This window comes from Syzygium oleosum, unplaced genomic scaffold, assembly GCF_021117445.2.
Source record: "Syzygium oleosum isolate NSW1041296 unplaced genomic scaffold, Sole_v2.1 Sole_v2.15, whole genome shotgun sequence".
NCBI classification, from domain to species: domain Eukaryota; kingdom Viridiplantae; phylum Streptophyta; class Magnoliopsida; order Myrtales; family Myrtaceae; genus Syzygium; species Syzygium oleosum.
Window position 1 is genome coordinate 7,066,921 of NW_026607499.1, and position 13,318 is coordinate 7,080,238.

The 13,318-nt window shown below is 39.4% G+C and overlaps 1 protein-coding gene across 5 annotated transcripts; it reads right to left on the reverse strand.

The window, feature by feature from the left end:
* Positions 1-4,731: 4,731 nt before the first annotated feature.
* LOC115675544 (uncharacterized) lies at positions 4,732-11,257 on the reverse strand. 5 transcript variants are annotated; one of them, XM_056318479.1, is made up of 8 exons: positions 11,031-11,257; positions 10,717-10,808; positions 10,301-10,369; positions 8,955-9,113; positions 7,523-7,783; positions 5,986-6,636; positions 5,666-5,791; positions 4,732-4,910 (listed from the first exon to the last, which is right to left on the reverse strand). In XM_056318479.1, exons 2-7 carry the CDS (start codon positions 10,795-10,797, stop codon positions 5,702-5,704), a joined length of 1,311 nt encoding a protein of 436 aa, XP_056174454.1. In that variant the 5' UTR covers positions 10,798-10,808; positions 11,031-11,257; the 3' UTR covers positions 4,732-4,910; positions 5,666-5,701. The 5 variants fall into 5 exon arrangements, with proteins under 5 accessions (XP_056174454.1, XP_056174455.1, XP_056174453.1 ...); XM_056318480.1 differs by lacking the exon at positions 4,732-4,910 and adding an exon at positions 5,479-5,593; XM_056318478.1 differs by lacking the exon at positions 4,732-4,910 and having other exon boundaries at positions 5,479-5,791.
* Between the last annotated feature and the right edge of the window lie 2,061 nt (positions 11,258-13,318).

The following is a 13,318-nucleotide window of genomic DNA, read 5'->3' on the forward strand; positions in this document are numbered from 1 at the left end:
TTTTTCCGACCACTCGAACTTTTCAGAAAACGGGTTTGCCATGGCACTTGAGAGATTGAATCAGAGAAAATTCCACTTCTATCTGTTGTATTTCGATCATAAAGTTTATCATATAGTCACTATGATCCATCTTCAACACATCCTCTGACCTTATCCCCCACCCAATTGCATCGTTTTGTCTGCCTATCGTGGGATCTGAAGCATTAACTTGCGTAGACCATCTACGTGTGACATCTCACCCACTTTTGTCTATTCAACCAGACCAAACCCTAGACAAAACCAAAAATGATATTGCAAAAAAAAATCAGAGCCCCAGTCTAGTTCGTGGACAAAGCAGGCAGGAGAAACTGCTGGTTTCACGACCCTCCTCCTATTTTTGGGGGGTGAAAGATACAGCAGTTGAGCTGAAAAGCGAGAGGAGACAGAGAGATGTACAGAGCCACGCGTTATTGCTAATGTAATCAAGTCCAAAGATTATCGTTTTCTTACGCCATAAGAAAAGTGATGTTTTCGGACATCTTTCCTTCGTTCATCTACAGTTCTTCCTGTACACGATCGTGGGTCTCGGTTATTCTTTCGCCCCCACGTATCGTGTTTGCCAGCATTCGGCCAACGGGATGTTGAATGTGAGATAAAGCATATGTGCCTCACCATTTCGCCTAATCACTAATGAATCTTTAATTGTGGCTAGCAAAATGAAAAGGATACACATAATAGAGTGATTTGTGAGATTTTGTGAGACTGCTGCCAACTGTTCTAAAAGCTTAAGCTGTTGAATGAAGGCGTTGATTGATATTTAATTATTCTAATACTCCCCCTCACGCGTAAGCTGGACTTTGGCCTAAGTCTAAAGCATGGAAATACGCAATTGGGAAGCCAAATAGGGGCATGGAAAGATTTGAACTCAAAAATTCCTATTCTATGTGAGATTTTGTGGGACCGCTGCTAACCGTTCCAAAAAATTCATTTAACAACTTAAACTTTTAAAACAGTTAGTTCTGATCATACAAAATTCTCACATGATCTATGTGTGAACATAAATTATTTACAAAAAAAAAAACAATTGACCGAGTCAATTCCACCAGCTCTAACACTATTTATTTGACTTAGGAGACCTAAACAATCGTAAAATAAATTTACGTTGTGAACACATCAATGTGAAAGGTATTTTTTGATAAATTAATCCACGATTCATTTGAGGTGAAAGGTATGGAAGTTCTTCTCAAAAGAAGAGAAACCGGTGACCATGCAATTGCACGTAGCTTTCGCCCTTTTGGCAAGTCGTATGATGATGTTCTACTCTTTCCTATTCCTTCTTTGAATTCGAGTTTGACCGGGGGAAGGCAGGCAAAAAGGAACACTTTCATCGTGGACTAAGATAACTCATACTCGTTTTAGCAAAAATAAAAGATTAACTCATATTCTATTCTTCCTCACAGAGACAACGTGCATATAATTTTTCTTTAGGTTAATATCATGAAAAACTCCAAACTAATATACCCGTGATAAATTTACCCCCAACTAAAAAATCTCCAAATCAGTAGATCTGTAACAAATTTATGATCCGTCAGTTTTCGTTAAATTTTACCGTCAAATTGCTGAGTTGGATGACACGTGATAGTTGACGGTTGTACCAATTTCGGGCTTTACCCTCCGTTTGTCACAAATGTACCAATTTGTGATTTTCCGTGGTATTAATCCATTTTAATGGAAACCAACCGAGGGTAAATTTGTCACAAATGTACCGATTTATGATTTTTAGTGATCAAAAAATTAATTTGGGATAAATTTGTCACAGATGTACCGGCTTGGGATTTTTGATTGTCAAAAAATTAGTTTGAGATAAATCTGTCACAGATATATCAATTCTGAATTTTTTGTGGTATTAATCTTTTTCTTTACTGGTGTGCATTCGAAAGATACTGGCAAAAAACATGACCGGTGTGACCTTTTTTATTGAGGTAACTCATCAATAATTTGATGAGATTACCAATTCTTTTTTAGAGTTAGCAAATTGTCAAGTTATGTACTAAATTACCAACTTCTACTTCTAACATCTTCCGACGGCTTCGAGATCGAGAGAGAGAGTAGTTCATTAGTAGTCATTGATAAGGGCGGCGGAGAAGAATGGAGTCGTGTCAAGGATGGTTTTGAGGCAGCGGCATCTTGTTGGTCCATCGATCAAAATTTGGTGTTGCCGGAGTTGGTCAATCGGGAAAAATTTAGAAAGAATGAAAAGAAATAACACATGACAACAAAAGAAAAGACACACCTCGAACGTCAAATGCCCAATATCTTGTGTGTTGTCATTTCAAAGGGAAAAAATCGATAGATTGAAGATGTAAAGTAACACGTAATTTCAATGGATAGCTATCCTACTGAGATTGTGGTGCCAAACTTGTTTGGAACTGAAGATTGTTGACTTACTCTAGCACCGCATTTTGATTGAAGGATAGAAACACTAAACACACAGACCATGTAACTTTTTTTCAACAACATTCCACATCTCTCACTATACCATCGTTTCAATTTTTACCAATCACGTCGCCGCTCAAAGCTTTGAGTCCGTTCGATCAAATTGATACCAAGAGACGAAATCGATATAGACCGGACATTATAATTTAGACAGCAATGTCCCAACATTTTCCATGAGAACGAGGTGATCAGTAGTAAAGAATCCATAATAGTCAACATGAGACCATGCAATCTAACCTAACATTTTCTCTGCACATGCCATCCCAATCATTTTAGCACGATAGAAACTGCAAACTATTCATCATTTAAAGGAAGTGGAAAAAGTCAATTATTCGCCGGGCAATTATCTTAAACGCTAGAGATTGACTGGGACAGACCGACCGAGGACTCGATTTTCTACGCAGTGTCAAAAGCAGCATTAAGATAGTTCCCCCCCATTTGGCATTTGGGTCCTCTTTATAACACTCTCCTTTGAAAAAACGTTAAGGTTAATCCATGCAAATTCAGTCAACGTTTTCCACTTCCCGTTGTCCTCTTTGCCTCCAAAGGGTTCCCCTGCTACATTCTCTTACAAAAGTCGAAAAGCCACACCCTCATGCAAAATTTTCTAATAAGCTTGTGCATCAGGTAAGACATAATCATTGCGTGGATGGGCATTGCTAAGACAGGACACCACCCGCACTTGGTAGCGTGAACGATTGAACCTGTGTCGTACTCCTCATCGACCTGCCAAAATTTGCATCAAGCCATAGTTTTTAAACATATGACGTAATCGTGACGGTTGATGATGTTTGATGTATTTATTCGAGTTTCTTAAATCAAGAGGCAACTTTTTCGACGTTTTCTGTGATAGGCTCCATGACACGCGTCACATTCTCGTATAGTTTTAAAGTATTCCATTAGAATGAAGCTTTTGAAATCATGGCATCACCTTGAAAAATAAAATAGCGATCGAGACGTTCGTTCTTATACTGAATTATTTTAACGATTTTAAGAAGATTGATAAATCGGTTTATCTTAATTTATCCTCTAGATTGAGGATGGAAATTCAATTCCCACGTTACATAAATTAAACAGAAAGAAAGAAAAGAAATCACGTCGCTGTCACGTAGCGGCGGAACAGTGAAGATTGATTACCCGACAGTCTCCCTAGTTTAGGTAGAAGAATGACTTGCGTCCCCCTGTTTTTCGACTGTTGGATCACATGCAGACAAGTTCATGCAGACCAACGACCACCTAACACCTGTCCCACCCAATAAAGTTTAGAGATTTTCTTCGATTTTTAAATTGAGTGATGGAAAATCAATGCTCAAGATATAGTTGGGTCCAAGTGTGAACAAGACATGATTCCCCGACCACAGTAAAAATATTAATGGGATTAGCCATTCTTTCGATTCTACCAAAATTTTTTCATTCAAGAAATAAGGAGACTTGAAACGAAATTATTAATTCCACAAATGCCGAAAACAACATCAGCCTTCGCTGAAAGATGAACCCGCCAATCGGGTGATTCTAGTCAAGTTTGAGTCGGATCGAAAATGATCCAACCCAAATTGATGAACTTAACCGATTTTTTACATAATACAAATCTGATGACTCATACTCAACCCAATCCATATTCCTAAAACACTTTCATATTCAATCAAATTTCAAAAAACTCATACTCAAAATTATGAGGTAAAAGCGCGGGATCGTGTGAAAATGAGAGAGAACAACAAAAGAGTCATAAAAGTGAATTAAGTCTTGAGTAAGTTTTGAAATCATGCAACACCCATAGTATTTTTAGCTTTACCATTCTAAATTCATTTATAATCCATTTATTGAATGTAACGAACCCATATAACAACTATCCCCATCAAATATGGGTTATGATTTGACAAACCTATTCAAAGACTACAAAGACTACGCTTAGCCCCACCTCAACTTCACGATGCTCCTAAATTCAAGACAGCTAATCTAAATCCCCACTTTCAGGGGCATGCCCATATCTGAATGAATGTTTAATGCATTTAATTGGAGAATATGTTATAATACTAAATAATTATGAAATTGCATCTTCTATCTTCGACGCGTTTTCACAAACCTATTCAGCATTTTGCACCATTGACAAAGAACCAGAACAGGACGCTGTTTGACTATGCATTAATGTGCTCTTCTTATTTCAATTCTGCATAAAACGACATACTGCATTTCTTATGTACTTGTATCTGCTTTCCCGAGATTCTGCTGAGCAGGTGATCAAGTGATAGCAACACAGGCAGGTAAGCAAATTTCATAAAGTGCAGTTCAAGATTATCCCGAGTAGAACTTCCCTGTTGAAAGCCAGTTATGCTCTTATGCACGTCCAGAGTTTTAATACCGTCAATCTTGTTTTATCCTCGCCTGACATTCTCTGCTTCTATGTAGCAACATCGCAAGTACGTCATGCATGATTTCTGATGAAACAACAAAGTTGGAAAGTGAGTCGCAACTCGTGCAATTGACATCAAACAAACCACTCAGCTCGCCTTCATTCATACCCTTCCAATGCAATATGGCTCTCATGGAACACACCAATATGATTGGAGACTACTTAGGTCACTTATGGACATTACAAAATGCTGCCATCACTTCCGAATTTAAAGGGCGAGGCATCTAATAACCCAATTCAAGTCACAACCAACCCTCCTCTTAGCTTACTTCACTGACCTAGGACTTAAAAAGAGAGACCCAACCAGTATGTGATCCATTGTGCCAGTAGTACAACGGCAACCAACCTTGAAGTTCAAGGACTTAAGACTGGGTCCGACAGAGAGATCTCTCCATAGATTGGAATTGGATCAAATGATCAAAACTAGAAAAGTCATGCAAGTTTGATGGTTCTATTCGACACATACACAAATTTGTATCCTAGTAAAGAATGCCCACATCTCGTCAAGCAAGTCTATCCAGGCACCAGACCTGAAGACAATGCGATATCAAACGCACCATCAACTGCTCCAGATAGTTGACACGGTTGAGAAATTGAAGTGAAAATGGTCAAGTAAACCTTAAGTCAAGCAAAGTGATTTCCTACAGAACCAAAAGTCTTCATTCCACACATGAAACATTCTTACTTGACGTAGACTATATGTTCTTGCTGCATAGATGTTTTAAACTGGTCAAAATTTAGAACGGACCATGAGGGATAATTTAACAGTCATGGCACTACCTGCTCTGCAACAGCCAAAGAAGACCCAGCAAGAGCTCACTCCACACGCCTGCGTTTCTTGGCAAGATTCTCAAAAACCTGGTGGATATCATCAGAGGTGATTGGCTTCGATGGATCATAGGACTCCTACAGAGGAAAAGTATGTACATGTAAGGCCGTTGCTATTGTAACATATGCTAGAAGGACAGACAACATGAGGAAAAGGTAATGAAGCAAGAAAGTCCAACACACATTGGCTCCTGACAATTCTCCACTGTTGAGTAAATTGAGTTTCCAAGGTAGAATCAAACCGAGCTTATCATTGAGTTTTAATAACATACCAGGAAATTACGCATCTCATCCTTCATATCTGCAATGCCAGTCAAGATCTCCATCTTCTGCACATGACCTAACCTATTTAATAAATTCTGTTCTACACCTTCCAGCTGCTGCATCTTTTCTTCCCTCTTCTGCTTAGCCATTTTCTCATACTCCATGATTGAGTCCTCCTTGTCAAGCAGAAAACTGGTATTCTTCTGATTGTACATATCCATGCACCTTTGACACTTACAGAGGACATCCCTCCAACTTTTGGAGAGAAATAGTGGTTTATAGTCTCCAACGGAGGATTGAAGATCCACTTCAGAGCCAAAGAGACAACAACCATGTTGAACATCCTCCTTAGAATGATTGGAGCACATAACATTTGCAGAACTTTCGCCACTGCTCGGTTTATTTTCATTAGGGATGCTTTGAGAATTTGTCATGAAATCAGTTTTACAAGAACTGTCGTTCTCAACTTTCTCTGACCCAGAAGCTGCAGGTGTTTGCGTCAAAACATCTTTATCCTTGCTAGCATTTGGTATAGCATCACAATGCCTCCTTGCGGCCATTATAGCTTGAGGATATCTTTTCAGAAAAGAACAATTAGCTGAGCATGATTGGCATATGAAATCCTCATATAAAGGTTCTCCCTCTTCATCACGAGGAATCTGCGAGTTTGAGGAAGGGCACGCAGTTAAGCATTGCAAATCATTCAATCTAAACAACTATAACATATTGAAGTACAGGCATGAGAAATTTTGTCATGTACTACACTGGAAAGTGGAGACATCGTCAAACATATAATTCTTTCTTCCTCCAAACAAAAGATTTCATTGAAAGCTTTATTCTAAAGGTGGTGTTAATAAAGAGAAGATTGGCTATTGCTTTCACTTGGTGGATGCTACATTGAGGATGACAGCAACCAGAGAGGAGTAGAACTTGAGAATCTGAAGATGGAAGTCCCTAATTAGGTAAAGCAACATGCAAATGAGATGACAGTACAGAAGATGCTAAACAACAGAAAACCAAAACACAGTCACCGTCCTACATCACATCACCTGAAAGGGTATTTCTTTATGGTTGGAATTATCGGTGGACAAAATACTACATGGAGTGAAGAAAACTTTTCAAATCTGCAAACTTACCTTCATATAGCAAAGATGCAATATGTTCAATGTACAATTCATAATTCTAAGGCTGCATTAAAAAATAACGCAGGAGTCTCCAATAAAGCAGTCGAAGACAGCAACGATAATACTCCACCAAGGGAATTTTGACAGGCTATGGGTTGGCTCGCTATGAACGGCTCGACTTCCATAGAAATTGATGAGGAAAATGAAAGTTCCCAGGATAAATTATAGCGTAGGTACTCAACAGAACAGCCAAGGTGTAGCATCATAATGCAATAATACACATTAGTCCTGGTTGCCTGATCTTCGTGAAGAAACATGTGATATTGACATCATGCTCAAAGATTATTCTTTTTTATAGATACATCATACCCAAAAATGATAGAGTCCATTAAATTCTGTCAGCAAAAACCCCATTAGTTACCTCATGAGATGATTCTAGACCAATATGCTCCTCATGAAACCAGTCCTCGCATACACAGCACTGTATCATCTCAACTTGATCTTCAACATCAGGATCAGGATAGGGCCGACCACACGTGCAATATGAACCCTTAAAGTTGTGATTATATGAATTCTTGACATTTTCCACATCCTTGTCTGCAAAAAGCTTGCAGAAAAACTCTCCAAACTTCGAATTTCCACAATCACACCGAAAATTTCTTTTGGTCCAGAGCTCCAGAATCTTGTGCAAGTGGAAATAGGAGTGTCATTTCCCATAAAAGGAACTAAAACAAGCTTGATATCCATTAAAAAGAAGCGATTATAAGAGCAAGAAACAGCAAAAAGAATAAAAATTATACAAATTGTTTGTATCTGCCAGGAAATAAACTCAGCCAGCACAAGAAACGCAGTTGTTACAGTTTCCACTTTTAATAAGCAGGTATTAATCCTAGCCATCTGAGAAATGTGATTTCAATTGCCCTTATGAATATCTAACAGCAATAGAAAGCCAAACTCATGGAAAACCCACAATATTGCTACCCAAAGAAATGGACCCAACATATCTATTTTCACTGCAAACTTGAAGTGAGCTTTTCACTGCAAAGAATGGACCCATTTATAGTTTATTCGTGAGTGTTAAGTAACATGATATATATACATTGCGGACCTATTTCCTAATCACTCAAGCTATTGAAAAGAACAATTTATCTCGTATTCATTAAAGCACAACATGAGTTTTAATCAACATATCGGGTTGCAAATGTAAGAAACGGCTTTCACATCAAGGGGAGTATTAAGCAATATGATGTATACATTGTCGTGTGTCTAAGGACAGCTTAAGCTTTCTGTAAAAAAGTTTTGTCTACAAAAGAGCAAGTCAAAAAAATTGAGTAATATCAACATAGCAAGTCAAGCAATTCAGAAACTTCAACACTATCATAGCCCAGAAGGAGTTAGAGATATACCTAATTCCAATGACTAAAAGGAGGCGACCTCAATAGGGATAGTGTTGGGAAAAGTGAGCATAACCCAACATATTAATAAGAAGCCTAGCAGTCTAGTCCAAATTAAATGCCAAATGGCGTATTTAGGATGTGAGTGGCTGCTGTTAAAGTAATCTCCAGCAGGTTATACATGATCTCCACAGTAAAAGCTGGGAACCTCATGTCACATAAGCAAGATATTGATTACTGAAAGGCATACGGGAGCTTCTCTTACCGATGTCAAAAGAGAATAACCACATGACTTCGAAATGACATAGAATCACAAGTAAAATTACTGTTCAAGTATATAATCTTTGATCTTTACACTAGAAAAGACAAGACAAACTGAAGTAAAATCCATATACACTAATGAAGTGATTTTACCATGATAAATCTCTAAAACTTCCAGGACAATATAAAAAGCACTACCTCATGCCCATCATGACAGGACAAGCTGCAAGCTGTGCAAACTCCAGCATTTCCATCCGGCGTGCACGTCAAACATGAGAAAATGGCCTGCCTCTTCAAATAACCTTGGGAATATGTACAATCCTTACCCTCATCACCACCCAATACCAAATCCGCTTCCTTGCAAGAAAAGCATGAACTCATGGAAAATCAGTGATGAGAATGGATATTGCTAAATATTTAAAGGAAAACCCTGCAGACCACAAAATTCTGATCCATAATACAAAAATCAAATAGTAAACCTGATAACATCAACAATCTCACAACTAGCTTATCAATATCTCCAGGTAGACGATTAATTACATGAGTATATTTATCTGAAGCCACAAAGCAGCACATATTGCTCGGATAGCCAAACTACCCTCTAACCTGATCATTTAACGAGGCAATCATGCACGATTCTTACTCTAAGGACCATGTTTAATGCCTACATTCCATCAAACCGATGTGTGAGAGCTTAATAGAGGATTAATTGCATAAGTATATTTATCTGGAGCCATAAAGCAGCACATATTGCACGAATATTAAAACTACCCTCTAACTGGGGCATCCTAAGGGCCATGTTATATAGCCACATTCCATTAAAACGATGTGTGATACTAGATAAGTACCGACTACAGAAAGTGGCTAGCACATAATTTCCACCATCCAGCCTCAAGTCTGAGAGCTTCATAGCTACCGATTTGCCTTTTGAGGTGACCTCGACATTGACCACCAAATGCATCTTGGTTGCGCAGAGCTCAACATTTTGCACCATTTGCAACATAGCTTTCTAGTTAGGATATAAGGGCCGTATGCCATCAAGCTATTTAACTCTTTCAAAACGTAATCTATGGTCATAAACCTCATCGCCAGATAGCTAAATTCCAAGGGTGAAAGGTTGACAGGATAAATTTTATTCGTGATGATAATTAAGCACCTTAAAATTGCTGTGCCTCCTAGTATCAAATATCTACTCTAAGTTTAGTTAACCAGACTGATTCACGGTATGACTATACTGGCAAAGTTAACAATTGAACAGATGATGCTGTTTGAAACAATTTAGATCTAGCACTCTGAGAACATCATAACCCTAAGCGAAGTTGTGGATCAAGCAAATCATTTACTCATATATTGCACTACTATATAATTGACCAAGCTTTTTCTTTCTTGGCTTCAGGTAGCAATTCATGTATTCCGAAGTATGCACAAACAGGATCGTTCAGTGGTAAATGCCCCATCTCTTGTTTTGAAAAAGACTATAAAATCCAATAGTCTAGGATCAATCATGCAAAATGGCAACTCCACGAAAACCCTTAAATCTCTACCACTTTGGAGCCAATACATATTATGCCCATTTGGGGCTTCGGCCGCTCGCCCAGAACTACTTTAATCTCCTACAAAAGAAAAGGCATTATCTGCAGTATGTTAGCCACAGAGCAGCATGCCCAAGAAGCCAGATTTACCCTCCCGATTCACTGGCTTGCATACAATTGAAAATGCTATAATCTCTATTACTCCTCAGTTTCCTCTTTCTTTGTCTCATCGTGGCAGAAGTAAGATTAACCAGCCAAAGATTGGAACTTGCGTATGCAGTCTCTCAATACACGCATCACGGTGGCAATCTAAAGCAAGAGAAAGAGAATTGCCTAAACGACCCCCACTCAAAATCAGACGACCGGATGAACAAAACAACAGCTAGTGATTTCGCGCGAATAGGAGAGAGAGAGAGAGAGAGAGTCACCAATTCCTGATCCTCGACGTCCTTGAGGTACTCCTGGATCGTGATGGTCTGCTCAGCTTCTTCCTCGAACGCACCGGCCATTTCCACTAGGTCTAAGCACAGAAATGACCCGACATCAGCCGAAATCACCCAAAAAAAAATCCCGAATTTCGCACGACCCCTGAATCGAGGCAAACGAACACGAACAAGCTATCGAAAAAATAACCATCTCCTACAAAAACGAATCAAAAAAGAAAGAAGAAAAGAACATGCCCTGGATCCTCAAAAACCAAACAGAAACCTAGATCACGAAACAAGTGGGTAGCGTAAGTTACCAAGTTGCCGTTCCGCGAGAGAATTTGGCGGAGGTCGGAAACGAGAGACGGCACGGCAACCCGGAAAGGGATCGGAGAGAAGAAGAAGGAGAGGGAGGTGAAGATGGTGGAGGTTTCAGCTCGGGGAGACAAGCGCGGGTTCTAGGGCTTTTATTTTGGGGGCGGCGAGACGAGGAGAGTACGGACATTTTCCCGCCATGTCGAGGCGAGGGACGGAGGAAGCTCTTTTTTTTTCCGTGTAGCGTCTGGTTCTTTTTTTCGCTTTGCCGAAAAATCGAAATCGGTCTGCGCACGATCGTTTCCCTCCAAGCGCGAATTTTATGGGGGTCTGTCGATGCTTCTCGGTCGGAGGTGGATGCAAATCACCCGCTCTTGCGTTTTTGCTCTTTTGCTCGTGGATGGGTTTTACAAGCAAAATGCCTCGGATGGGTTGCCGACCCCCGCATATGATGCGCTCAATTGAGGGTTGCCCGAATGTTGCACCTCCTCTTTAGTACGGAATCAAATGGGTTCATAAAAAGTGGAGGCCATGGACGTGGAATCGCTATGATACGGATAACGTATCGTCGCGTCGTTAATGATGTAATAGACTTAATTTTAATGTTAGGTAGATCCAAATTGACCCATTTTCATGTAATACGAATCTAGTAATTTATATTCGACTCAACTCATACTTGACTCGATCCATATAGATAAATCACTTCCATATTTAATTTAATCAAGGAAAATTCATACCCAAACTGAAGTGAGCGAGCGCGAAATCGAGTGAAAGCGAGAGTGAAGAGCAAGTCATAGATGTAGGCTGTGTCTAAATAAGTTGTGAACTCATTTAACATCCATAATATTTTGAGTTTTATCATTCTAAACCCATTTATGATCCATTTACTTAATATAACTAACTCATGTAATAACAAAATGTGTCAATGTGAGTTGAAAACCATTTTCTACCCATATTTAATAAGTCGGGTCATATATGGATTAGTCAATTTTTAATAAACGGATTGTTAATTGATTCGAGTTGTAAGTCTAATTATATATGGGTCTAATTATATGATGCGCTCAATTGAGGGTTGCCCGAATGTTGCACCTCCTCTTTAGTACGGAATCAAATGGGTTCATAAAAAGTGGTGACCATGGAAATGGAACCGCTATGATACGGATAACGTATCGTCGCGTCGTTATTTTTTGCCGATGATGTAATGGACTTAATTTTAATGTTGGGTAGACCCAAATTGACCCATTTTCATGTAATATGAATCTAGTGACTTATATTCGACCCAACTCATACTTGACTCGATCCATATGGATAAATCACTTCCATATTTAATTTAATCGAGGAAAATTCATACTCAAACTGAAGTTTGAGCGTGGAGTGAGCGAGCGCGAAATCGAGTGAAAGCGAGAGTGAAGAGAAAGTCATAGAGGTAGGTTGTGTCTAAATAAGTTGTGAACTCATTTAACATCCATAATATTTTGAGTTTTATCATTCCAAACCCATTTATGATCCATTTACTTAATACAACTAACTCATGTAATAACAAAATGTGTCAATGTGGGTTGAAAACCATTTTCAACCCATATTTAATAAGTCGGGTCATATATGGATTAGTCAATTTTTAATAAACGGATTGTTAATTGATTCGAGTTGTAAGTCTAATTATATATGGGTTTAAATGGGTATAAAGACAAATCCATTTACAACACATTTAGCTTAAAAAAGGACAAATAGAAAGTATAGTGACCGTATCTCTGGAGGCCGATTTTGGGGTCATCAGCAAGCTTGAAGTCGAGGTCATAGCCGCGAGACTGAGGGACCTGAAGTAGAGGGAGTGCGACGACTTGATGGCCAAGTCGTCGAGCAAGATGAGGACTCTCCGACCCTCTGGGGCTTTCGAGAGCGAGAGAGGAAGGGGAAGAGGGAGATCAAAGCCAAGAGGATTAGAGATCTTGCCTTTGTCGATCAAGGAATTAGGGTTTAGGCCACAACTGGAGTTGCGATTGGAGGTAGAGTTGAAGATGCTGGAGGCAAAGAGAATGTAAAGGGAGCTTGGAACTGGCGATGGTTGGGGACAGCGGCAAGGAGGCGGTGGGGGCTGTGGCTCGATGGCGGAGGGGGAGGCGGATGGGTGCCGCACCGGCAACGGTGGAGTAGGAGGATGAGCGAGAGACGTTTATTTTTTTCTTAATGGATTTTGTAAGTCAGTTTAAAGGACAAGAAAGGATTTTTAAATCCATTAGGCCTTTTTCTCTAGTCATGGCCACGGGCCGGTTTCGGCCCGGAACCGGCC